Raw genomic sequence first — 22,446 nt, 5'->3', positions numbered from 1 at the left:
CGCATTGCCCCCAGGGCCTGATCCAGAGGCTAAACCACCTCTCTGCTCCTCCAGGGGGTTCCCTTGTTGATGCATCCCAGGGTCCTGTTAGCCCTTTGATCCCAGCGCTGCTCAGGTGTGGCTGGTTCTCCACCACAGTCCCCCAAATCTTTCCCACAGTCCCAGCTGCCCAGGAAGGCAACACTCCCACCACCATCTGCCAGGGCCCAGTTCAGGGTCTCTCTCCTGCTCCATACAAGAATCCTGTTAGCAATAGGAAGTCTCTCCCCACTCTGTGGTCATGAACCCCCCCCCCCCCCCCCCGCTCTCAGAGTACTGGAGCTGGATTGGGGTGCAGGGGGTGGGGGATGTCCCACTGCCATACCAGCAGGAATGGGGGTAAAATTACTTTGGGGCCCCATGGGGTGGGGGCAAAAAACTCCAGCCCCCTTCAACTTTTTAATACTTAAATGTAAGCGAAGGTGATTGGATGGGTCTGCTCACAGGGAGAGAAAGTATTTTCTGAGCTGTTTTAAGCAAGATTGGTTTTATTTCTAGGGGTAAAAAATTGCATCTCAATTCCATTGATAAACATAATATATTCACTGATAAGAACGGGTCAGACCAAAGGTCCATCCAGCCCAGTGCCCTGTCCTCTGACAGCGGCCAATGCTGGGTGCCCCAGAGGGAGTGAACAGAACAGGTAACTATCAAGTGATCTGTCCCCTGTGGCCCATTCCCAGCCTCTGGCAAACAGAGGTCAGGGCCACCATCCCTGTTCCTCCTGGTTAATGGCTAGTGATGGGCCTGTCTTCCATGAATTTATCTGGTTCTTTTTTGAACACTGCTACAGTTTTGGTCTTCACAACATCCTGTGGCAAGGAGTTCCACTGGTTGACTGTGTGCATAGTGTGAAAAAAATTTTTTTTTCATAGCATGGGAGAATCTCTCATGGGATTTGCAGGGGGCAGTGGGATAAAAATGCAAGGAACAAGGTGGGAATTGTAGGGCAGGACTTAGAAAATAGTCCCACACAGGCTCCAACCCCTCCCTTCGATCAGCAAACCAATTAAAAAACTGCACTTGGGGACCGGCCTTTCCCCCGTCACTTTGTCAGCTTCTTTGACATCCTTTGGAGCCCAGGACAGAAGATCCCAGTCTCAGTCGGACCCGGTGCCGGCTAAAAGCAGCCCCCCACGCCAGCCCAAAAATGAGACCAGTTTGTGTCTTAAATTATCCCTTTATGTGGGGAAAACAGTGAGGCAGAAAGACACACACAACTGCTCCCCGTGCTGCGGGGCAGAGACTGCGGATTTGGAGGGACAGCAGAGCACCCCTAAAGCTGGTATGAGTTGGAGGGGAGAGTTGGGGAGACACCAGGGGCCTGGTCAGTTTCATTCCACAGCAGCTGGGAAGCGCTGCTAGGGGTGTCATGGGGTCTATTCCCCCCACTACCAGATCACTCCCAAACTCCTGCCACGTCTAGGTCCCATCCCATCTCCCCCAAAATGCCCATGATTCGAACAGTCTGGTGCCCCGTCCCATAATTTCTAACATGGGTCTGCTCACACCCTGCCCCGGGTCTGGTTGGGTCCGCCCAGCTCAGGGGAAGCTCCGCCCCCTGTGAAGCTCCACCCTCCCACATTTAATGAACCTGTTTCTATTGGCGTTAAGACTGCAGCTAGAATTTGGAGGGGGGAGTCGTCAAGTGAACCCCACTCACAGCTCAGGAAGGTGGCCAGGGGATGAAGGATTTTAAGGCGGGGGGGGGTGTCTGTCCCCCTGTGCTATAAACCCAGGGGCTCAGGACGATGGTGGTTCATCTATTTCATCACCTCGAGCAGCACAGGGTGGGGAGATGGAGCAAAGATGGGGCAGTGGGGCCCACGAGCAATATGGAAAGACGTGGGAGCTGAGAGAGTTTTTTTGGGGGAGCTCCCTGCCACCCCAAATCAAGACAGACACACACCCCTTCGCCAAACCTCAAGTGCTTCCCCCTTCGAACTCCCCATCCAGGAACACGGGGAGATGGGTTCTGGTGGGGAGTACCCAGGACCCACCCCCTAAAAGCAGGAGGCTTTTTGGCATGTGTGTGTGGGGTGGGGTGGGGCAGGGAGGACACAGTGCTAATAGCACAATCTATTTCCATGATGGGGGGCTGGGTTACCCATAATGCACTACCCAATAGCAAGGCAGCTTTCTATGATGGGGATTTGGGGGGGGGGGCAGGGGGGTTACCCATCCTGCACTGCAACTCCACCTCCAGAATACCTGCTAGTGTGTGGGATGAGGAAGGGAAAAGACTGAGCTGGGCCTACCCAGCATGCACTGCAGCAGCCCCTCACCGCCCCCCACGGGCAAGTGGGGGAAGCTGGGAAACACAATGCAGCACTATGGGGCAGGAAGCCCCCAGCTCCAACCAATGCCCCTGCTCTGAAAACAGACAAGACTCAATGTCACCCCCCAGTGGCCAAAAAAGGGACTGCAGACAGCCCAGCCCCTGGCCTGGATGCTATATTAGGACTCCAGCCCTGCGCCAGGGGGGAAGGAAGAGGGGCAGGGCCCAAGAGGGGGAGGGGCGGGGCCAATACGAGCCCCCCCCCATGTCCAGCTCACACAGGGTTTCACTGGATCTGGACTTCGGGCTGTGGCGGCGTCTGCTGCTGCTGGTTCTGGGGAGGTTCCACGTGGTTCTGTTCAGGGGCATGGCCTGGGGCTGCCGGCACGGCCGGATCTGGAACGGAGACAGGAGAAGGGGGGTTGGCACGAAGCAACTAGACCCTCACTCCCCTCCCAGAGCGGAGAACCCAGGAGTCCTGGCTCCTAGTTCCCCCTCCCCTGGCTCTAACCCCTAAATCCACCACCCCTCCCAGAGCTGGGGAGAGAACCCAGGAGTCCTGGCTCCCAGTGCCCCCCCCCGCTCTAAACCACTAGGCCCCACTCCCCTCTCAGAGCGGAGAACCCAGGAATCCTGGCTCCCAGCCCACCTCCCTGCTCTAACCACTAGACCCCACTCCCCTCCCTGAGCGGAGAACCCAGGAATCCTGGCTCCCAGCCCCCCCGCTCTAACCACTAGACCCCACTCCCATCCCCAGAGCCTCGGAGAGAACCCAGGAGTCCTGAACCGTCATCTTACCCGCTGGGGCGTCGTGCGGGGGCTGGGCCTGGAATTTCAGCTCCTCCGCCGGTGCCTCCCCCTGCTGGGTTTTCCTCTGCTCCATGTGCAGCACAGCCTGGGGGCGGGGGGGAAGGAAAGGGTTAATCCTGGGCCTGCTCCCCCATTGGCCCCTGCTGATGGGGGAGGCAGGGCAGCCTTTACCCCTCCCCCACTGGGATGGGAATTGCTGGTGTCTGCCCCCCTCCTGCTCCGAACCCCCCCCCCCCCCGGGGACAGATACATGGGGGGCAGGGAAAGAAACAACTCTGCTACTGCGACTAGATTCCCCCCCCCGTGCCGATCCCCCCCCCCGTGACAGCAGTGGGGCGGGGGAGAGGGGGGCAGCTGATCCCCCACCCCAAAATTCCCGACTCCCCGGGGGGGCCAGACACATGGAAGGGGGGCAGCCCCCATCCCCCAACTTCAAGGGGCACAGGCCTGCCCCCTACAGTGTCACTTCCCGGGGGGGGGGATCCCCACCTTAGGCAGGAAAGGGGCAGACCGCCCACGGGAGGAGGAGCAGGGTGGGACCCACAGCCGCTCTCCCTCCCCAACCCCTCGGTGGATGGAGCAAGGGAGGGGGTGGGGAAAGGGGGGCTCTCTCGGGGGGGGAACCCCGCAGCGCCCCCACCTGCTGATACTCCTTCTTCTGGGCGTCCAGCCGGACCTGCTGCTCCTGCAGATCCTGGTGCTGGCGCTTCAGTTGCTCCGCCCGCCGGCCAAGCTCCGCCTCCTGGGCCGCTAGCTCCGCCTCGAACCGCTGCAGCTCCGCCTCCGAGTACACCTGGGTCTCGTCCACCGTCTGGGGTGGGAGGGAGGTGAGAGCCGGGAATGACCCCTCACCTCCCCACACTCAGCCCCCATCCCCTCCACCACCACCCTCGTTAGGCAATACAGCCTCCCCAACCCAGCCTCCCCAAGAGAGCCCAACAACCCCAAGAGACACAGCCCCCCAAATCCCAACCTCCCAGCCGCCCCCCGACACCCACCTCCCAGCCTCCGGCCTCGTTAAACTCCTTCTTCTCGGTGGACTTCAGGAATTCCTCCAGCGTCACCAGCCGGTCCTGGTTCAAGTCCACCTTGGGGAATGGAGATAAAGGAGTGAGATCGGGTCTGGGCCCCCCAGCACTCGCTACCCCTCCCTCTGCCCCCCCAGCCACCCCTCTTCTTGTCCCCCATCCTGGGCCCCAACATGGGAATTTTCTGTCTAACTCTGTGCCCATCTCCCTGGCATTGTGGCCCTGTGGGGTGTGTGTTGGGGGGAGGGGGGGAAAGGATGGGGGGGTTGATTTTTCTCCCTGCCCCATGGGAGACCAGAACAGGTACTGGAGCCGCAGGCTGGAACGGGGACCCCCCAAAACCAGGAACCCCCCGGGACACAGTGCAGCCGACCACGGACGAAAGCATTCCGGGAACTACGGACAACGCGGATCGCTCGCTGGAAAACGAGCCGCGCTGAACCGACAGCTTGATTGAGAAACATCCCAGAGACGGGTAACGTGCCGGGTACCCGGAGACGGCTCTTTCTGGATTTCCAGGGACCGAGCTGCACCGAAAATGGACACACAGGACCCAACACTAATGAAGATGCCGCGACCCACCGATCTGCCAGCGCCAGGAATCCAGGACCCCCTAGAATAGACTGAGGGCCAGGACACCCCCTCCCCCCCACTGGGAGTGTGTGTGTCACTCACGTTCTTCATGACGTGCTCCCGCATACGCAGCCGCTCCTCCTCCATCTCCAGCATGTCGTCCTCCTCGTTCCGGGGGTCGTAGACCTTCTCCAGCTGGGGGGAGACACCTGATCAACGCCTCCCCAGCTGCTTAGCCCCGCCCCTGCCCACCCACACGGCTCAGCCCCGCCCATCCATCGCTGCCCACAAGGGCCCCGCCTATTCCATCCTCCTCACCTCTCAGCCCCGCCGATCCCATCCCACCGCTGCCTCCAACAGTCTGTCTCACCCAGCCTGCCCCCATAGGTCAGCCCCGCTCCATTCCTCAACACTGTCCCACTGCTATCCCCACAGCTTAGCTCCCCTCCCCGCAAATATACAGACCCACAGAAGATCTGCCCCTCAGCACCTCCCTGTCCTCTGCCGCCAGCCCCCCCCCCATCTTCACCCTCCTCATCCCAGCTCCCTTCCCGACTCTCCCCCGACACACACACACTCCCCCTCTGTTTGCCACCCCCTGCTGTCTGACTACCCCTCCTGCCCACCCCCCCGCCACCCCAGCACAGCCATGGGGTGGCTTCCCCCACTCCCTTGGGGTTCAGGAGGAAGGATAATAGGGAGCCCTGGAGTCCAGGACCCTCCTGCACAGGCCTTCACCCCCCGCCTGGCCCCCCAACACACCCAGGGGAGCTCACCTCCTTGGTGAAAAGTGCTTCCAACTCTTGTTCGTCGAGAACCCCGTCGCTGTTTGTGTCTGCAACAGACGGGGGGGGGGTGAGCGCAGCCGGGGCAGGGGAATCTCCCCGCTAGGGGGCGCCGGCTCCCATCCGGCCCCAGGGCGGGGACTGGCTGGCTCAGGGGCAGGGAATGGGGCCTTTCCCCTCTAGGGGCGCCAGTCCCACCTCGCTCTCCCCCAGTGGCCCCCGACGGGTGATAAGTTTCCTAGTTCCCAGGAGCCAGATGTCCCCGTGTCAAACCCCACCCGCCCCGCAGGGGGGCCCAAGGGCTGCAGGGGGGTGGGGGGGTTGGGTGTGTTTGTCAATTTCTCTCCACCCACTATGGGGTAGGATGGTCAGGTCTGTGTGAAAATGCTGGGGGGGGGGGGGGGGGGGAGAGGTGGCTTGGGGGGGCTCCCTCCTACAGCCCCCCCATCCCACCCCAAGGGATCTAGTGTGTTACCAAGCCTGCCCCCCTCCCCCAGCCCCTAAATCCCCTGAACAGAGGACGGGATGTGCCTGACTCCCGCTGGAGTGACCTCAGCAGGGGGCACTGGCCCCGTATGGAGCGGGGAGCTGGGCAGAGGACTCTGGACTGTCTGGGGCAAGGGTGGGGAGTGTCACGGGGCGGGGGGAGCGGGAGATAGGCCCCTCACCGTGCAGTTTGAAGAAGGTTTTGGGATTGAACTCGCTGGGGTCCAGCCCGTCTGTCTCCTCCCAGACTTCCTTGAGCTGATCTCGGCTGCCCTGTAGGGGGCAGAATCAAGGGGAGGAGGGGATAAAACCCAGGTCTCCTGTCTCCAAGCCCCGCGCTTGCCAATCATCATTCAGGTTCTGCCCTACTTGACTTCCCCCTGCAATTACGCCACATTTTCCCAGAGTGGGGGGTGGGGTGCGCTAATCCCCTCCCCTTGCCCAAGCCCACGACCGGAGACCACCTCCGCCCCCTGCAGCATGGAGTTCCGCAGGTGAATTCAGCGCAAGCCTGGCTGTTGGCTCCATGGCGCCCTCTAGTGGCTCGTAGCTGGACAGAGGCAGGCAACCCCCCCTAACCTCCCATGCCCCACAGCGGTGGGATCTCTGGGGTAACCCCCCCAACCTCCAAGCAGGGAGTTCTACACATTAACACTGACCTGTGACCCCTCCACAAACAGGTCCTGCAGGCAAATGCGTCCCGTCCCCCCATACACACACCCTGTAGCAAGCAGTTCCCCAGGTAACTCCCATGTCCTGCTCTGCCCCCTCCCCCTGCCCAACTGGGGGGGAACCCAGCCCCCCACGGAGGGGGAAAGGTCGTTACCGGGACATTGATTTTGGGGTGCTCCTTGTGCTTCTGGCGCAGCTCCTGGAACCGGGCCTCCTCCGCCCGCCGCTTCTCCTCGTCCAGGGACTTGAGGTATTCGCGCCGTTCGTGCTCCTTCAGCATCTCGTATCGTTTGAACTCCTCGTGATGGGCCGCGTCGTAGTTCTCCAGGTCCTTGGTGGCCTGCAGGAGGGGCGGCCGTCAGCACGGAACTCAGGAGTCCTGACCCCCGGCCCCCTGCTCTAACCACTAGACCTCACTCCCCTCCCAGAGCCAGGGAGAGAACCCAGGAGTCCTGGCCCCCATTCCCCTCCCCTCCCCCTGCTCTAACCACAAGACCCCACTCCCCTCCCAGAGCCGGGGAGAGAACCCAGGAGTCCTGGCTCCCAGCCTCCCCTGCTCTCCCACCCTCTACCCCCCACCCCATGCTGGGCGAATGGACCCAAGGGAACCCCCACGAGGGGGTGGAAGGGTTAACACGAGGGGGTTTCCGCGCACAAGGGGGGGGTTCCCATCACTGTATCTGGGACGAGGATGGGATGAACCCCCCCCACAAACCCCCTTGCTGCCTCCTCCCTGTCTGCCCCATTCCCCCCCCCGAAGAATTGGTTCCTTCCGAACCTTCCCCCCCCCCCCCCCACTCACCGCCTGTATGAGGAGCTCCAGGTCGCGGGCCTCAAAGGTGTGCTGGTTCTGGGGGTCCAGGTGCTCGAACTGCTTCAGCAACCCCAGGTGATCGATCTGCACGTCTGGGGGAGACACAGGGCAGGGACTGGCTGGCTCAGGGGGTGGGGAATGGGGCGCGGGGCCTGTCCCCTCTAGGGGGCACTGGCTCCCATCCGGCCCCAGGGCAGGGACTGGCTGGCTCAGGGGGTGGGGAATGGGGCGCGGGGCCTGTCCCCTCTAGGGGGCGCCGGCTCCCATCCGGCCCCAGGGCAGGGACTGGGTGGCTCAGGGGAGCAGGGAATGGGGCCATTCCCCCTCTGGGGGATTCCAGCCCCCCATCCTCCCTTGCTTAGGTGGGGAAACTGAGGCAGAGAGGGAAAAGTGAAAGTTCACCAGGTACCACTAACACAGCTGGGAAAAGTACCCGAGTTCTCCCAGCCCCCCCACACACACACACTTGACCCCCATCCCCTCCCAGCGCTGGGGAAGGACCCCAGGCGTCCGGGCTCCCCACTCACTCTGCTCCATGGTGGCGTCCATCTTGGCCTTGAGCAGCATGCGGAGCCGGGAGACCTCCTGGCGCTTCAGCTCGTCCAACTTGGTGCGGACGTGATGGCTCACGAAGTCCAGCTCCTTGCTCAACTTCCCGCTCTGCCACGGACAAGGGGGAGGAACTGCTGTAAAGACACGCCCTCTTCCCCATGCCCCGCCCCCCAGCCAGCCCACCCGGGCACAGGAAAAGACACGCCCCCTTCCCCATGCCCCGCCCCACAGCCAGCCCACCCTGGGGCAGGAAAAGACACGCCCCCTTCCCCATGCCCCACCCCACAGCCAGCCCACCCTGGGGCAGGAAAAGACACGCCCCGTCCCCAGCCAGCCCACCCTGGGGCCAGATAGGGCGCCCCCCAGAGGGGAAAGGCCCCACGTCCCGTCTCTCTCACCTTGATGTCTTCGGCATTGGCCGCCTGCAGCTTCTCCCGGAAGTGACTGTCCGTCTCCAGCACGTTGATCACCTCCTGCAGGTAGCGATGGTAATACAGCCCCGTGTCCTGCCGAGGGACAGTGAGAGGTCAGACCACGGGCCCCTCCCGGGCAGGGGGGACCCCCCGGCCGGATCTGCCCCCCATTTCCTCCAGGACACACAGAACCTGCCGGGGACGTACAGCGACCACACAGAACACGGTCGCCCATCCTGCTTCAGGTGACGCCTTACTTGCGCCACGAGGGGCTCGTAGTTGGGAGCCAGGACTCCTGGGTTCTATCCCCGGCTCTGGAAGGGGAGTGGGGTCTAGTGGTTAGAGCAGGGGGGGGCTGGGAGCCAGGACTCCTGGGTTCTCTCCCTGGCTCTGGAAGGGAAGTGGGGTCTAGTGGTTGGAGGCGGGGGGGCTAGGCCTCAGTTTCCCCATCTGTATATGATCCTCCCTTTGCCTAGCTGAGCTGTGGGGGGCACTCGGCGGTACCGTAATCCTCCCAAGAGGAGAGTCTTCAAGATCCGCCTTCCCAGAACCCACCAGCCAAAACATGACCGTGCCCACGGGGCCCGATCCAGGGGGGTGCCGCCCGCGTGAGCCAGCGGGGAATTTTCCGCTATCTTTTTCAGCAGGCCGCAGCCTGCCTCAGTTTCCCTTGTATGCTGCAGTGCTCACCAGCAGGTGCGAAAGGGTTAATGCTGTTCCTGGAATCCCGCGGGGGGCCGGGGAGTCTTTGGTCTCATCTCAGGCCCCCTGAACTGTGTGGGAGCCGCCATCAAATTTTAACCGGACCGTAGCGTGTTATTCATGGATCGTGTATCCTCTCCCTCTGGCTCCATTGATTTAGCCCAGAGAGAGACGACTTCTCATGGCTGAGAGGCAGGTGTTGTCTGTAATTAATAAACTAACGAGAGACGCTTCCAACTTATCAGGAATTCCTCTAACTGCTGACCAAGCCTTTAAGGCAGAAGACACAGATCTTGTCTGTAACTGATGGAATTGATGAAACAAGGAATTAATCATAAGAACGGCCCTACTAGATCAGACCAACGGGCCTGTGACGAAGTGGGGGATTGTCTTGTTTTCCGATGGTTTGCATGCCGACGGGGTGGGACTCAGTGTCCCTGGGTGTTACTGGTTTAACGAGGGGAGGGGAGAGGGAGTTTGTGGTTACAGAGGACCAGAGAGGGAACGTGGGACCCCAGCCAATGGCCTGGAGGATGGATACCCCAGCGACCGGTGACCCGGTGACCCAGCTCAGGAGTTGCAGCCGGTTCTGGCCAGTGGGAGGACAATGGGCTGCGAAGAGAGGACCCAGTGACCGGACCAGCCGGTTCCGGCCAGAAGACAGAAGAGGGGAGAGAAGGCCCCGTAACCTGGTTTCCCTGGAGAGAAGACAATGGACAGAGGTGGGCCTGGGGGAGGTGATCTCAGATGCCCAGCTGGGAAGCAAGGGGGCTTGGGACTAGTATCCAGTGATCCATCCCGTCCACTCCCAGCTGCTGGCAGTCAGATGTTTAGGGACCCTCAGAGCATGGGGTTGCCTCTCTGACCAGCTTGGCTAACAGGAACGGGTAGAGTTATCCTCTGTGAACGTCTCTCATTCTTGTTTGGACAGAGTTATACGATTGGCCTTCACAACGTCCCCCGGCACCTAGCTCCACAGGTTGACGGTGGGTTGTGTGAAGAAATACTTCCCTTTGTTTGTGTCAAACCTGCTGCCTGTTCATGTCATTGGGTGACCCCTAGTTCTTGTATTAGGAGTAAACAACACTTCCTGATTCACTTTCTCCACACCAGGCATGATTTTATAGACCTCCATCATATCCCCCCTTAGGCGTCTCTTCTCCAAGCTGAAAAGTCCCATTCTTATTAATCTCTCCTATGGAAGCCGTTCCAGACCCCTAATCATTTTTGTTGCCCTTTTCTGAACCTTTTCCAATCCCAATATAATCTTTTTTGAGATGGGGCGACCACATCTGCACGCAGTATTCAAGGTGTGGGCGTCCCATGGGTTTATATAGAGGCAATATGATATTTTAAAATACCTCTCTCATAGAACTGGAAGGGACCTCGAAAGGGCATCGAGTCCAGCCCCCTGCCTTCACTAGCAGGACCACATTTTTTTGCTCCAGTTCCCTAAATGGCCCCCTCAAGGATTGAACTCACAACCCTGGGTTTAGCAGGCCAATGCTCAAACCACTGAGCTATCCCTCCCCCCCTTTTCTGTCTTGTTATCTATCCCTTTCTTAATGATTCCCTTAACGATCAGATCGATAATTGACAAGACAAGCAGGGAACATTCAGGTGTGTTCGGTAAGGAGGCGCGGTGACAGGGACCGATTTTAGATCGTAAGCGTCGATTTCCCCGGACACACGGAAAAAACCAGCACCGTGGAGGCAAATCGAACCTCCCAGGGAGGCAAAGAGGGAGAAAACGCTGCTGGGAAGCCTATTACGCTTTGATTGAAGGCTATTTCCGTGGGCTAGTTTGCCACACGACGTTGATCACGTGCGTTTTAGCGCCACGAAAGCTTTCCAATTTCCGAATTTCACGCCCCCGTGAAAACTGACGTCGAGAAACACCGAAAATCGGCGTAAAAATAAACACGGAGCTTCGCTGCTGAAATGATCCATCACACTCAAATCGGCCAAGCCTCGGTTTAATCCACGTAACAGCGGATTGATGTTTTCATTCACGTCTAAGTCCTTAAAGGCCAACTACGGCAACAGCTGATCTCAGCAGCCACCAATCAGCCCCAGATGTCCTTGGTTTATTGATTAGGTCAGTTGATCATTTTCAAACGAAGCTGCGAGCCAGAGACGTCCAAGGGGTTTCTTCCTCCCTGGCCAGCGTCCGCGGCGTTCATTTTGGGGAGTGGGTTAGAACCGAGCTGAATTTGGGGGCCACCACGCGTCACGTGCACTTCCTCTGCGCGCCGGCCGGATGAAGTATCGATTTATTGTCTGACTTCAATCCTATTGCAGCCGAGTTTAGTTGTCTTGTTAAATTCAAACACGCAGCCCCCTAAGTGGGGGGCTCTCAGCTTTCCTGCTGTAACACCCATACCAGGAAACCCTTCGATGTCTGTCTTCCCAGCATCCACAAGCTAGATTTTTCCCTTCACCCTTGCGAATCTGTTGTTTTTAGCCGAACCGTTATTAGCCAGGGTCCCTGGCACCCACCACCCAGCCAGTCTCTGGTTATTCCCCGAGAGAATCAGGGACAAACCGTGAGAGATTGCATCGGAAAGCAGCCCTCTATCAAAGGAAGGGGTGGGAACCAGGGAGCAGGAGATCTGCCCCACACATTTAGGTCTTGCCGTGACCCCCTGTGACGAAGTGGGGGGTGTCGTACTGAAGGGTTCCCTCCACGGACCGTACGGGGCCAAGAGTGGGCACGACCTGTGAGTCCGTGACACCCCCTAGCAGCTAAACACCAATGCCTTAGAGGTTTTATAAAAAGAAGGCCAGGCTCGGGGGCGGGGGGGAGGGGGAGAGAAGAGGCTTGGACAGTGACCCGTGCCTCAGTTTCCCCTCGTCTATAACATGGAGGAATAGCACCGCCCTAGCTCACAGGAGGAGGGCTGAGGATTAAAGATCCTGTGGGGCTCAGACACGAAGGTCACAGAGGCAAGACAGGTACCCCAGACACACAGAAGCAACTTGGTGATAAGCCAGCGGAACTCCCTGCTACAAGACAACCGCGCATTGTTGGGTCCAAACAAAAGAAAAAAGGGGAGAGGGGGTCTGAGACCGAAACCGGGCATCACAGGGCCAACAAAGTGGCCAGGGACTAAACATGGGGCTTGGGATTGACTCGGCCTTGCCGGCGGAACTCCCTGCTACAAGGTGATGGGGCGCCATCCGGTCCAAAAAGGGGCAGAGACCCGGACTCTTACCGGCGGTTCTGGGGGCGTCTCTTCCGCCTTCTTCTCCGCCTTGGGTCGGTCGATGGGCACAGACGCCACGGCGGCAAACAGGGCGGTGGCCAAAACCCAGGAGAGCTGCATGGTTTCTGGAGTTTGCCTGCAGAGAACGGAGGAGGGGAAAGGTGGGTGGTTAGCGGGGGAGGGGCAGTTGGCATGCTGGGGAGAAATGTGGGGGTCGGTTGTATGTGGGGTGGGTACAGGGGGTCTCATTCTTGGGGGATCCTTATATGGGGTTCACTCCCATCTGCTGTGATGTTGGGGGGCAGGGGGTCCCAGTGATGTTGGGGGGGCAGAACAGGGTGTTACTGTGAGCTGGGGGCTCCTGGAATATGTGGGGCTCACCCCATCCTCTGTGATACTGGGGGGCAGGAAGTGAAGGGGGTCCCTGTGCTGGACGGGGATGTTACAGGGGGTGATGCCCAGGGGAGGATGTGTCAGAGGATCCTTCTCCAAAAGGGAGGGACTGCCTGGGGACATGGGGTCCCCGTGGAGGAGATGGGGGGAAATCCCCATGGAGTGAGGGAGGGGAAAGATCTCAGGGGGGAGGGGCAGGTCTTTGGAGTGGGCCGGGGGATTCCCATGGAGGATGGGGGGGGAGGGGAGCAGAGGAGGAGGGGCTGGGGAGCAGATTCCGGGGGGATTTGCAGGGGGGGCCGAGGGAGAATCCAGGGGATCCCTAGAGAGGAGGGGATGGGGGCTCCGGAGGGGGCAGATCCCAGTGGTCACGGGAGGGGCCACCCGGGAAGGGAGGCAGATGCTGGCAGTGGGGGGGAGGGGTTCTCTGGGGGGACACATTCCGGGAGGGGGGAGGAAGGCTGGAGCTTCGGGGGGGGGAGGGGCAGGAGATCCCAGCAGTGGGGGTAGGGGCCAGCCGGGAAGGGAGGAACATCCCGGAGGTTGGGAGAGGGGCTGGGGTAGATGCCAGCAGTGGGGGAGGGGTATTGGGGCGCAGAGGCCAGTGGTGGAGGAGGGAGACCCCGGGGGGGGGGCAGAGCCCGGCGGTGCGGGAGGGGGATCCCGGAAGGGGGGGGGGTCCCGGTCTCTCCCGGACTCACGCGACGGCCCCGCTCCCGACTCCGGCTCCGCTCGACACAGAGAGCAGCGGAAACGACGCTTCCTGCCGCCCGGATGCTCCGCCCCCTCGTTTACATACAGAGCCCCGCCCTCCCGCTTCTATACCACCCCGCCTCCGCGGCAAGCCACGCCCCCAACGCTGGACCACGCCCCCTTCCCCCTATTGCTCCACGTTGTTTTCTCCCGTGCTGGCCACGCCCCCTGGGCGATATCTGCCCGCCTAGCCACGCCCACTGGTCAATATTTGCATGCACAGCCACGCTCCCTGCCCCCACCTCAAGCTGGTATTAGGCTGCTGTTTAAGAACAGTGAGCGCAGAAGTTTCTGGAGCTCAGGGACTCACCTCCAGGTTCTCGAGGGGTGCGAAGTTTGGGGTGAGATCGGGTGGCGTCAGGAATCCGTCATCTGCAATATCCCTGATTGGGGTCAAAGGTTAACGGGTCAAAGTACAGCCATTGAGAGAGGAGGGCCTGTTGTCCATATAATGGCCTTGTTCCGGGGTGGATACGATGACGAGGCTGGATTGACCCTGATTTGGTGAGATTTAACGTTCGCTGAGTTGATGGGTCCAGTTCCTATCGTCCAAGGGGCAAAGTCGATGCTCGATGCGGCTCCGGCTCAGGCCTCCTGGGACTGCCGGTGGCCGGTGACGTGGCCGGGGCAGATGTCCCTGGACCAGCGGAGGGTGTCTGAGACCAGGAGGCGCCGCACGAGCCGTGCGTAGCATCGACCGATCCCGCAGGTCCGCAGCAAGCGCTCGTGGCAGGGGTCCCAGGGGCCCGGGGCTCCGATGATCAGGGCGTCCATCTGCACCTCGCTCGCAGGGCGTCAGCCGGGGGGGGCACGTACTTTTGCAGCTCACGAGCCCGGGCTTCACGAAAGGCCGGGGTCCTGTTCTCAAAGGAGACCCCGACGTCGACAAGGAGGATCTTTTCCTGGGCCTCGTCGGTGACTTGCTGGTCAACTTGAAGGCTTTACCCTGGTCCGGTTTACGCTTCAGGGTTTCCACGTACAGCGAGTGGACGGCGGCCATCGGAGTCCTCTCCAGCAAGCCCCTGGCACTCGGGGTGACGATGGTGTTGGCCTCCGACCTGATCTGCGGCACCAGCACTCCCAGTGCCTCGCACCGCTCCCAGCGGCAGCCGACGCGCTTCCCCAGGCGACGCGGGGTGAGTGCGGGACCACAGGGACGTGATGTCGCCCCCGTCCCGTCTGAATTCGCCATCCAGGGGGCCGCTCGGGAAGGTGGAATCCTCCACCCCGGGACAGGGGCAAGCGAGAGTAAAGTGGCAACTGGGGACAGGAAGGGGCGACTAGGGTAGAGGGGACAGGCGCCGCCCCCATTCCCTGTCCCCCTGAGCCAGCCCATCCCCGACACTGGGGCCAGATGGGAGCCGGCGCCCCCTATAGGGGACAGGCCCCGGGCCCCATTCTCCACCCCCCTGAGCCAGCCAGTCCCTGCCCTGGGGCCAGATGGGAGCCGGCGCCCCCTAGAGGGCACAGGCCCTGGCCCCATTCCCCGCCCCCCTGAGCCAGCCGGTCCCTACGGAGAAAATGCAAGAGTCCAGGAGGGAATTCGCCTTCATCCCTTGTTGCCCAGCGCTGCCACGGTGACCACCGTCCAATCAGAAGGCAGCGAAGTGTTTGGTCCCCCGAGAGGTGATGGAGGGTGTCTGTGCAGTGCGGGGGGTTGGGGGAGTTTGCTGTGAAGTCTCCCTTGGAGGGGGATGATCTGACCCCAAGTGGCATGGGGTGATTTCCCCCTGCCCCCTCCCCGGCGGGGAAGGGGCCTGGGACCAGCTCGAGTTGGGGGGCAGTGTGTAAAGAGGCATGAGGGGCAGGAAGTGAGTTCATACAATCACCCCCATAAACACAGGCACCCTCCCCTCCCCTTTCCCTGCCAATCCCCTCTGAGGTGACCCCCCAAAATCATGGGCCTGTCCTGCCCTTTGCTGGTAGCCCACCAGGCAGGGCCTCTCTCCCGCCGTGGGTCTGGGCAGCGCCTGGCATGACGGGGCCCTGATCTCAGCTGGGGCAGGGACTGTCTTTGCCCTGGCCCTGTGCAACGTGGGCATCTTTAAAGCCAGCCACCGGGCCTGGAGGGATAAGAAACCAAAGCCGATTATGGAGGAGACAATCCGATGGCCTCCCCCGGCTGGGGGCTGGAGCTGGGGCGGGGGGGGTCAGATCTCATCCATCCCTCCCCGCCCCCCAGGTCAGACCTGCCAGAGCCGAAGCTGGAGCCAGACTCAGAGCCGGTATCCCCGTTCCCCTCAACGCTCACAGGTCTGAGATTGGGGTGTGGGTGCGGGGGGATGCCCCTCTCCTATCCCTGAAGACTGACAGCCAGAATGAAAAGAGGGGCTGGGAGCCAGGACTCCTGGGTTCTCTCCCCTGCTCTGGGAGGGAAGGGGAGTCTAGTGGTTAGAGCCGGGGGTGGGAGGGGCTGGGAGCCAGGACTCCTGGGTTCTCTTCCCACCTCTGGGAGGGGAATGGAGTCTACTGGTTAGAGTCAGGGAGGCTGGGAGCCAGGACTCCTGGGTTCTGTCCCTGGCTCTGGGAGGGGAGTCTAATGGTTAGAGCCGGGGGAGGGCGGGGCTGGGAGCCAGGACTCCTGGGTTCCATGTGTCCAAGGGGAAACCATGAACAAGTCCGTCTCCTCCCCATGCCTCAGTTTCCCTCTCTGTGACCAGGGAGGACACAGGGGGCCTGTAGCGCTCAGTGAATTTTTCTCTCCAGGCCCAGCCGGAGTCCGGCCAACCCCCCACACACCATGAACGCGACGGGACGGGGAGACACGTAAGCTTGGGGATTGGAAGGGGGTTGGGGGGTGCGTTAAGGAGTGGGGGGCAGTGTGTGTGTGGGGGGGGTGTAGTGTGTTTGGGGCAGAGTGTCTGTGCACTCAGCCCATCCAGTCCTTGTTAATCCCTAATGAGCTAATCCTGCTTTATCGGGGTGGGGGAGGGGGGTTAATTAGCAGTTGTTGCTTCCCTCATTCCCCCTTCCCTACTTGCTGGGGTCCCTCCTTGCAGGGGGTCTCTACTCTGGCCCCCCCAGGGTCTCTTAGACCCTTCCAGGGGCCTCCCCAGGCCAAGGCCCCCAAATTCCCCTCCTTAGATACCCCCTGCTTTGTGACCCCCCCCCGAGTCTCTCAGACCACACCCCAGAGGGGCCGCGTCCCAGCGCCGGGCGAGGGGCCCCCATAGACCCAGCCCCCGCGCCCCGTCCCAGCGCTGCATGGCCAGGGAACATCTGGGGGCACCTATGACATCACAAACCCTGGCGCCGTGGCGATCGGAACCCCCCACCTCGGCCGTGGCCGTCCCTGGGCCTGGTGAAGGCAGGGTCTGCTGGGGTGGCCCCTGGGTGGGTGGGTGGCTGGCGGCGAGATGGCACGGAGCTCCTACCGGCGCCTGCCCTCCCGCCCCGCCTCGCCGCCCGACGCCACCGGCTCCTTCTCTTCCAGCCGCCTGGGCGAGGAGCCCGCGTCCCTGCGGCAGCAGAAGCTGGAGCTGCAGGTAGGTGCCCGGGGCGGTGCCCTCGCATCTCCTAGGGGGTTCTGGAATCGAGGGGATTGGGGCTGGGAGCGGTGCCCCCTGGTCTCCAGGGGGTTCCGGGATCGAGGTGATCGGGGCTGGGAGCGGAGCCCCCAAGGGGTCTGGGATCGAGGGGATCGGGGCTGGGAGCGGTGCCCCCTGGTCTCCGGGGGGTTCTAGGATCGAGGGGATCGGGGCTGGGAGCGGTGCCCCCTGGCCCTGGGGGGTTCTGGGATTGAGGGGATCGGGGCTGGGAGTGGAGCCCCCAAGGGGTCTGGGATCGAGGGGATCGGGGCTGGGAGCGGTGCCCCCTGGTCTCCGGGGGGTTCTAGGATCGAGGGGATCGGGGCTGGGAGCGGTGCCCCCTGGCCCTGGGGGGTTCTAGGATCGAGGGGATTGGGGCTGGGAGTGGTGCCCCCTGGCCCTGGGGGGTTCTGGGATTGAGGGGATCGGGGCTGGGAGCGGAGCCCCCAAGGGGTCTGGGATCGAGGGGATCGGGGCTGGGAGCGGTGCCCCCTGGTCTCTGGGGGGTTCTGGGATTGAGGGGATCGGGGCTGGGAGTGGTGCCCCCTAGTCTCCGGGGGGTTCTGGGATCGAGGGGATCGGGGCTGGGAGCGGTGCCCCCTGGTCTCTGGGGGGTTCTGGGATCGAGGGGATTGGGGCTGGGAGCGGTGCCCCCTGGTCTCTGGGGGGTTCTAATATCGAGGGGATTGGGGCTGGGAGTGGTGCCCCCTGGCCCTGGGGGGTTCTGGGATCGAGGGGATCGGGGCTGGGAGCGGTGTCTCCCCAGGACAGTGCCTCCAGGGCCTGTTCTCCCTTCCTGCCCCCTTCCCCCCACCCCCAGCGTCGCATCTTTGAGGAGAAGCAGCGTCGGAAGCGCCAGGAGCCGCTCATGGTCCAGGCCAACCCCGATGCCAAGGTGACGGGCCGCCGGGGTCGCCGGCCCGAGGAGCGCACCCCCCTGATGGAGTCCTGCAGCGACCACAGCCTCTGCAACGGTGAGAGGGGTCCATGCTCACCCATGTAATGAGTTCCCCCCCGGTCTCAGCTCTGGTTCTTCACCAGGTGGGCGGGGTTTATGGGCTAGCCCCGCCCCTACTGGGGTGATTGGCTGGCTGGTGAAATCCCACACAGTCAGGTCACGGTGGAGGGGGGACTCTCCCTCCTCCAACCCCAAGGTAGTGGTGTGGCTCAACAATTAGGGGCGTGGCTTCCAAAATTAGGCCTTGCCCCTGCCAGAGGTAACGCCACAAAGGGGGTTAATAGTTTGCCTGGTTCAGAGAGGAAGGCAGGGGAAAGGGGCGTGGTTTGTCCATGGAGGCGTGGCTTGTCAACTGGGGCGGGGCTTGATGAACAAAAGTCACCCCCACAGCACAGGATGTGGCTGTCCTGGTATCCCTCTGTCAATCAAGAGAGAGGTGGAAGGGGTGGGTCCTCTTGGGGGTGAGGCTTGCTAAGAGTGGGCGGGGCTTCCAAGAATTAGGCCCCGCCTCTACTAGCAGTAGTGCAGGCAGCCATCCCATTGGAAAAAGAGAGAAGGGGTGTGGCGTATGTGGGCGTGGCCTGTTATTTGTGGGCAGGGCTGATAGCAAATATACTCCGCCCACTAGCAGGTGGCCTAATACAGAGGGCAGAACTGCTCCCCCTCTTAACCAAAATAGGGCAGGGAAGCAGTGGGGCTTGTCTGTTGTGGGCGGGGCTTCCAGTAATTAGGCCCAGGTAAGAAGGCGTGGCATTTGGGGGTGTGGCCGATGGCCATTAGGCCCCACCCACTCTAAACTGTGGCATGGCGGAGCGCCCCTTGTCTCACCCAACGGGGCGGGACTTGTCTGCCGGGGGCGGGGCTTGTCTGCCGGGGGCGTGGCTGGCGCCACAGGAGGTGACGGACTCTCTCTGCCCATAGGAACCAGCAACCCCTTCCTGGTGGAGTCGGTCCCGGAGGCCCATCGCCCCACTGACGCCTGGAGCAGCTCCGTGCACCTGAACCGGGGCCCCCGAGCCGGGGGGGAGGCCGCAGGTAACGGGGGGGGGCAGATCCTCGGTGCGGGGCCAGTCCCTGGTGGGACCCGCCCCGGCTCCGCCCGCTCCGTCACTCTCTGCCTCCCCCATCCAGGTGCCTCCGACGCGGAGCTGGAAGAGGCCGTCCTGGAGGACACACGGCCCATCAACAAGGCCAAGGCGGCGCCCAGCTCCACGCGCAAGGGTTGGCCGGCCAAGCGTAGCGGGGGGTGAGCAAGTGGCAGGAAAGAGGGGCAACCGTTGCCATGCAACCGTTGCCACACGTGCACCATAATATGTGCACCATTCCATTGCTATGCAACAGTTGCCATGCTGCTCCCACTGTTCCGTTGCTATGCAACTGTTGCCATGCTGCATGCACCGTTCCGTTGCTATGCAACCGGTGCAGTGGGTGCCCCACCTCGTTGCTGTATTGTCACACTCCTAACTCCTTAGCAACGGTTGCTATGACGCCCCTGGCCCGGCCTTTTAAAGGGGACAGTGCACCCTTTGACCCCGCACCTCTACCCCCCGGCCCCCTCTCTGCCCCACAGCCGGCCATGCCGACGCACGACGCCCCCGGAGCTCTAAGCCGAATGTCCCATCGCTTGCGCGAGGGGAGCGAGTCCCCTCTGTCATCGTGGAGTTCAGAGGTGGGGCACTACCAGGATCTGTGGGGGGAGGTGGGACAGCGGGGCGGGACTGGACATGCGAGGGGGGGGGGGCATGGAGACTGCGGCCCTGGTGCAACTGGCCCGGGCGGGGGAGAGGAGCATGCAGCTGGGCGTGCAAGGGGGGCGAGGGTGCATCCCTCATGTGTGAGCGGGCATGAGGGGGTTTCACTGCCAAGCGCCCATGCAAGGCTGGGGTGAAAGTGGCTCGGGCATGGGGGGCGTCTCCTCCAGCACTAAGCGCTCCCTCCCCATCCCCCCAGACCCTCAGGACAGCAGCGACGGGGACACCCCCCTGGAGGCCGGCGCTGCGGGCTGGGAGTCAGCCCTGGAGGGGGACTCAGAGGGGGAGGGGCAACTGCCCCAGGACCCCCCCGTGCCTCCCTCCCCCGTCAAGAGAAGACAGGACAGAAAGCTCCCCAGCAGAGGTGAGGGGGGGGCGAGGGAGAGGGGCATTGTGGGTAGGGAAGGCTGGGGGGGGGATCGATTGACCCCTCTGTGCTGATGGGTTTGGCTCAGTGCAAAGGATTCTGGGACAGAGGGGTGAGGTGGGGGGAGCGCCCAGTGGGGATGGGGTAGGGCGGGCCAGGGGTATGTGTGCCAGGTGGGGGGGGCTGCCAGGGAGGGGGGCTCAGGGGATAAGGGCTCTCGGGGGGGCACTGAGGACGGCTTGGGGGGGGCAGGGCTTTCTCTGACCTTCCCCCTGATCTCCCCCCTAGGGTCTCTCGGCAGCCCCCCTGGGAGTGCCGAGGAGGAGGAAGGAGACCCCGACATCCTCTGCAGATCCCTGGAGCCCGCACCAGAGGCCGACACCCCCAGCGTAAGGGCCCCCGCGCCTGGCTCCCACCCACCAGGATGGCCCCTTGCACCCCTTTGCACGAGGCCCCCGTGTCCCACACACGCCTCCTGCACTAGTATCTGCCCTGGGCGTTTGCCCCCGGCCCTGTGACCCCCCCCCCCCAGACTCCCCACCCCGGGGCACACAAGGCCTGGCCTCTCATCACCCCCTCCCCCCCGCAGGCCTCACCCCTTTCCCTCTCCCGCAGCTGCCGGAGGAAGCACCGGGGACCCCGTGGCTTCCGCGGCCGGAGGAGCTGGAGGGGTTCGTGCTGCGCCCAGCGCCCCCCGGGGTGACCGTCCAGTGCCGCATCAGCCGGGACCGCAAGGGGGTGGACAAGGGCGTCTTCCCCTTCTACTACCTCCACCTGGAAAGAGACGATGGGAGGAAGGTACTGGGGGGGTAACAGTGCGGGGGGAACGGACACTGTGGGGCAGAGGCCTGGGGAGGCAGTGGAAGAGGTGGGTGCCATGGGGCAGAGGCTGGGGGGAGGCAGTGGAAGAGGGGGGCGCCATGGGGCAGAGGATGGATGGAAGCAGCGGAAGAGGGGGCGCCATGGGGCACAGGCTTAGGGGAGGCAGCGGAAGAGGGGGCGCCGTGGGGCAGAGGCCAGGGGGGAGGCAGTGGAAGAGGGGAGTGCTGTGGGGTGCAGGCTGGGGGGAGGCAGCAGAAGAGGGGGGCGCCGGGGGGCAGAGGCTGGGGGGGGGGAGGCAGCGGAAGAGGGAGGTGCCATGGGGTGCAGGCTGGGGGGAAGCAGAGAAGAGGGGGGCGCCATGGGGCGCAGGCTGAGGGGAGGCAGCAGAAGAGGGGGGCACCGTGGGCACAGGCCAGGGGAAGGCAGAGAAGGGGGGTGCCGTGGGGCGCAGGCTGAGGGGAGGCAATGGAAGAGGGGGACGCCGTGGGGCAGAGGCCAGGGGAGGCAATGGAAGAGGGGGACACCGTGGGGCAGAGGCCAGGGGAGGCAGTGGAAGAGGGGGACGCTGTGGGGCAGAGGCCAGGGGAGGCAGTGGAAGAGGGGGACGCCGTGGGGCAGAGGCCGGGGAAGGCAGTGGAAGAGGGGACGCCGTGGGGCAGAGGCCAGGGGAGGCAATGGAAGAGGGGTCACCGTGGGGCAGAGCCTGGGGCAGGTTGTTCATTTCCGTCTCTCTCAGCTGTTTCTCATGTCTGGCCGGAAGAGAAAGAAAAGCAAAACCTCCAATTACCTCATTTCCCTCGACCCCATCGACCTGTCCCGGGATGGGGACGGCTTCATCGGGAAAGTCAGGTGGGTCCTGCACCCACCCCAGAGGGGCCGCATCTCCACCTGGGTGAGGGGTCCCCGTATACCCAGCCCCCGCGCCCCACCCCAGAGGCGGTCGCATCCCAGCGCCGGGCGAGGGGTCCCCAGGTGACCAGGCCTTTCTGATCTCCTGGCAGGTCCAACGTGCTGGGCACCAGGTTCACAGTGTTCGATAACGGGACGAATCCGGATAAAAAACCCTTCGTCCCGAAACGGCTCCGATCCGGCAGGAGCTGGCGGCCATTTGCTACGTACGTGAGAAAACCTTGGAGCCGGAGCACTGCTGTGGGGAAGCTCACAGCGCTGGCGTCCCCAGCTGGGTCACTGCTGTGGGGAAGCTCGCAGCGCTGGCATTCCTCAGTTGGGTCACTGCTATGGGGAAGCTCGCAGCACCGGCATCCCTAGCTGGGGGCACTGCTGCAGAGAAGCTCTCAGTGCTGGGAACCCCAGCTGGGGGCACTGTTGTGGGGAAGCTCGCAGCGCTGGTATCCCCAGCTGGCCGCTGTCACAGATATGACGAGGGTGTGGAGGGTTTTTGGGGCAGGGGGATGTTGGGGGACGATGGGGTCATAGATTCTCTGCTGCTCCTCACAACAGGAGACCAATGTGTTGGGGTTCAGGGGACCCCGAAAAATGACTGTGATTATCCCCGG

General features: G+C 62.6%; 2 protein-coding genes and 1 long non-coding RNA gene across 3 annotated transcripts; 2 read left to right on the top strand and 1 right to left on the bottom strand.

Moving 5' to 3' along the window:
- Positions 1-1,199: 1,199 nt before the first annotated feature.
- On the bottom strand, positions 1,200-13,539 carry LOC135976365 (nucleobindin-1-like). Its single transcript, XM_065571592.1, has 13 exons — positions 13,453-13,539; positions 12,368-12,494; positions 8,436-8,543; positions 8,013-8,145; positions 7,474-7,577; positions 6,826-7,011; positions 6,182-6,272; positions 5,505-5,563; positions 4,831-4,923; positions 4,126-4,215; positions 3,768-3,938; positions 3,116-3,212; positions 1,200-2,713 (listed from the first exon to the last, which is right to left on the bottom strand). Exons 2-13 carry the CDS (start codon positions 12,476-12,478, stop codon positions 2,604-2,606), a joined length of 1,353 nt encoding a protein of 450 aa, XP_065427664.1. The 5' UTR covers positions 12,479-12,494; positions 13,453-13,539; the 3' UTR covers positions 1,200-2,603.
- Positions 13,540-16,411: 2,872 nt separating this feature from the next.
- On the top strand, positions 16,412-19,239 carry LOC135976225 (tubby-related protein 2-like). Its single transcript, XM_065570979.1, has 4 exons — positions 16,412-16,989; positions 17,852-18,005; positions 18,911-19,024; positions 19,121-19,239. Exons 1-4 carry the CDS (start codon positions 16,861-16,863, stop codon positions 19,237-19,239), a joined length of 516 nt encoding a protein of 171 aa, XP_065427051.1. The 5' UTR covers positions 16,412-16,860.
- A 1,489-nt stretch (positions 19,240-20,728) lies between these two features.
- LOC135976371 (uncharacterized) lies at positions 20,729-22,045 on the top strand. Its single transcript, XR_010593517.1, has 3 exons — positions 20,729-20,905; positions 21,666-21,778; positions 21,931-22,045. It is a non-coding gene; the product is annotated as an uncharacterized LOC135976371 (long non-coding RNA).
- Positions 22,046-22,446: the final 401 nt, after the last annotated feature.

Source organism: Chrysemys picta, chromosome 17 (assembly GCF_011386835.1).
Source record: "Chrysemys picta bellii isolate R12L10 chromosome 17, ASM1138683v2, whole genome shotgun sequence".
Lineage (NCBI taxonomy): Eukaryota > Metazoa > Chordata > Testudines > Emydidae > Chrysemys > Chrysemys picta.
This window is presented reverse-complemented; position numbering and strand designations above follow the sequence as displayed.